The sequence below is a fragment of the Pyrus communis genome, chromosome 10 (assembly GCF_041283825.1).
Source record: "Pyrus communis isolate YQ-2024b chromosome 10, ASM4128382v1, whole genome shotgun sequence".
NCBI classification, from domain to species: Eukaryota; Viridiplantae; Streptophyta; class Magnoliopsida; order Rosales; family Rosaceae; genus Pyrus; species Pyrus communis.
The window spans coordinates 4,950,962-4,954,331 of record NC_142574.1 but is presented as its reverse complement, the minus strand read 5'-3'; the positions used below and the strand labels follow the sequence as shown (position 1 = coordinate 4,954,331).

The 3,370-nt window shown below is 37.7% G+C and overlaps 1 protein-coding gene across 1 annotated transcript; it reads right to left on the bottom strand.

The window, feature by feature from the left end:
• Window positions 1–577: 577 nt before the first annotated feature.
• Window positions 578–2,975, bottom strand: LOC137729010 (peptide methionine sulfoxide reductase B5). The gene is made up of 3 exons (XM_068467826.2): window positions 2,589–2,975; window positions 1,002–1,158; window positions 578–900 (listed from the first exon to the last, which is right to left on the bottom strand). Exons 1-3 carry the CDS (start codon window positions 2,927–2,929, stop codon window positions 736–738), a joined length of 663 nt encoding a protein of 220 aa, XP_068323927.2. The 5' UTR covers window positions 2,930–2,975; the 3' UTR covers window positions 578–735.
• Between the last annotated feature and the right edge of the window lie 395 nt (window positions 2,976–3,370).

Sequence of the window (3,370 nt, the reverse complement as noted above, 5' to 3'; positions counted from 1 at the left end):
TGGAAACCTACTTAAAACCGCATATGAAAAAGAAGGCATCATCCTCAGTTATGCAGCAACAAATTAGAAACTAAAGGAAACTGTCAGCATTCAAGGTAAAATATAGAAACTCGCTCTGCTGTGCTGTCCTTAATCCATGTCTTAGTTGTAATCAAACCTTAACGGGCTAATGTCTTATCAGATCAAATTGCATTATTGTGTACCCTGATTCCGAAGGTTGTCTTTCTACAAAATCCTTTCAAGCTCTACCGCACGTAACCATTAAACCGTACTATTCTAAAGAAATTCACACACAGAATGGATGTATATTACTGCAACCCTCTCACAGTAATAAACCTCACCAGCAGCTGAAGTCTTTACAATTGAGGACGGACGCAAGATTTTCTTTTTACTCAACAGACATCATATAAGGGTTTCCCTACGACAAACGAACAAAACCGTGTTATCCTTTTACACAAATCTTCCGTTAAACCAAGGTGACCATACATCAGAACTCAGACAGAACATAATCTGGGATGGCTGGAGGAATGGGAGCAAAAGAAAACCCATTTGGCGAAATTATGTGTTAGTTGAAGCATACAAAAAGAAGAACGATAGCATTAGCACAAAAGGTTTTACCATCAATCTTTATTCTTCACATGACAACCACTTTATTGACAGTAACTTACGATATTGAAATGTAATATGCAAGGGGATTCACTGAGATGAATTAGAAAACTGGGAGGAACAAACGCTTCACTGAGATGGATTAGAAGTGGGAGGGGCAAATTTGAGTGAAATACTATTAACGCAATGGCGTTCATCTGTTGGTGTTCGAAAACCTTCTCCTTTGAATACATGACCCAGGTGTCCACCACAAGCCGCACATGTAATTTCAGTCCTCATTCCATCTGGGTCTGGCTGAAAGCATAAGATTTTCATTAATAATAAAACTGATAGCTCCAATTAAATTAAGATGAAAAAACCAAAAAATAAGGACTACCACAAGGAAGATTACTCACGTTAAAATTTATGGCCCCAGGAAGACCCTCGTAAAAAGCTGGCCAGCCACAACCAGAATTAAATTTGGTTGTGGATCTGTAGAGAGGAGTCCCGCATCCTGCACAGTTATAGATTCCCTCCTCAAAGAACTTGTCATATTCTCCTGTGCCTGGATACCTTTATAGCACCAAATAATTTCCAGAGCACAAGTTAGCCTTCATTCTTGTATTTACAAATCATCGTAAAGTATTAAGCATGTTATAATGTTACATTACACTTTTGTAATGAAAGTTCGAAGATAGATTAATTTAGATGTTCAATGCAGCAATCCATTTTATTTCTGAAGATCTTGCAACAGCAATTTCGATTGAAGCCTATCATGCATTTCATTTTTTGTTTTAACTGGAAGTAGGAGAAATAAATAAGTCCCGCAAGTTCCTCGCACACAGTTTCAGTAATTAGAATGAATCTAAGGGTCCTCTTGAAATTAGCAAAGAAATGAAATACAAATAACAGATATTAACGACACTTTCTACGTGTAAGAGACTACATATCACATTTCCTGTTTTACCAAATGTCTATTTGCTCACAGATTAATACTTGAAATCTTTAAACGTGTAAGATGTAACCGTTGCAATGTAAAGCAGCATCCCCTATTTCAACTCCACTTGTATAATGCTTAATGTTTCAGGTCTTCCTTCTATAGTAGTCGGTCCCAAAGAGAGAAACATCTATAGGATTAGGATGACATTCAAGTTTAGTTTCATAGTCACACATTATGAACATGGACCTCTTTTTTTTTCTCTGCTTGGGACAATCCATGTAAGTCTGCCAATTTCAGTACAGAATCTGAACTATTTGGTTTTTGGATACTACTCATATCAAATCTCTCATATCATAATAACATTTTAACATCACTTTCCTCGAGCAAGTGGCAGTCATGGCAATCAACATGCCAATGTTTATAAGCAGAATACTTTAGATGACAGAGTAAAACCAACCCTAATGACGCTTGTTTTTGCCACTTACATTTAGATAAAAAACGGAAATTCCCCCATTTAGTGAAAAACAGCTATCTCTGCTATACTAGACAAAAATAAATCAACTAAATACAACAATAACAACAAAGCCTTTTCTCACTAAGTGGGGTCGGCTACATGAATCCTGAAACACCATTGTGCTCGGTCGTCTGTCACTTCTTCCATTAGATCCAAGTACTCTAAGTCTTTGTTTAGAGTCTCTTCCAAAATCTTCTTCGGTATTTCTCTACCCCTTCGGCCCTAAACCTCTGTCCCGTAATTGCATCTTCCAACCGGAACGTCAATAGGCCTTCGTTTCACATATCCAAACAACCGTAACCGATTTTCTCTCCTGTTTCTTTCAATTTCAGCTACTCCTCCTTTACCTCAGATATCCTCATTTCTAATCTTATTATTCCTCGGATGCCCACACATCCACAAAAATAAATCAACTAAATAAACAAAATAAATCAAAACATGCTTCAAAACAGCTAATTCTTTCTCTAATTTATACATTAATGCAACAAAACTGCAATTCTAAATCAAAATAATCAAGCAACTAAACTAACAATTGCAAAAATGCCTTACTCTGTGCCTTTCTGCCTCAGAATCCGAAACTGCTCGGGAGAGAGCACGGTCCGCCACTCCTCCTCAGACTTCTGAGCCGACCCAGGTGCAGCCATGGCTACAACTACCCCGCCACGAAAGCTCCGCTTGCTGCGGTGCAAAGACCCAGCAAACCCAGCAGCGGGTATAACGCTTGCGATGGGTTTTGGAGGTAAAGTTGTGAAATGGGTTCGGAAGAGAGAAGCAGGTTTAGGGCTTGGAGGGCGGAGGAGGTTGGAGAGAGTGGGTGTGATGGTGGTGGGGTTGAAGATTATGGCCTTAGAGGAAGAAGGGGGAGATGACCTCAGAATGCGCAAGCCCATTTCAAGATAGGACTCGTTCAACTGCAATAGAATATGCACCCTGCCATTTTGGGAGCCATCTTTTATTATTTTTCATTTTTGTCGAAGCAATTTCAAATTTTAATCTTTCTATTTAATTTCTAACCAAACAAAATCTTTATGTTTTATGAATGAAAAATACTAGGGCAATTATGTTTTTAAACTATATTTTGTAGATGATTGGATATCTTCTTTAATGATTTTTTTTTTTTTTGAATGAAACGATAGCGTTAGTAAGTTAAATGTTAGCTTAGCCCCAACGGGGTTCCAACCCACCGTGATGCAAGGGCATAACATATTTTCACTACTGTGGTAAATGACCACTTGCACCTTCTTTAATGATTTAAACAAGAATTCAACCATCAATTATTATATCATGTAGTTTACAAAATATAATTTAATATATATAAGTACAACTACTTA

Bases quoted from the DNA above. Each gene is read 5' to 3' on its own strand.
- LOC137729010 (XM_068467826.2), bottom strand. From the start codon at position 2,929: ATGGGCTTGCGCATTCTGAGGTCATCTCCCCCTTCTTCCTCTAAGGCC. The intron at 1,159-2,588 runs GTAAGGCATTTT...GGTGCTATAAAG, and splicing joins CTGAGGCAGAAAGGCACAGA to GTATCCAGGCACAGGAGAAT. The intron at 901-1,001 runs GTGAGTAATCTT...TTATGCTTTCAG, and splicing joins CTGGGGCCATAAATTTTAAC to CCAGACCCAGATGGAATGAG.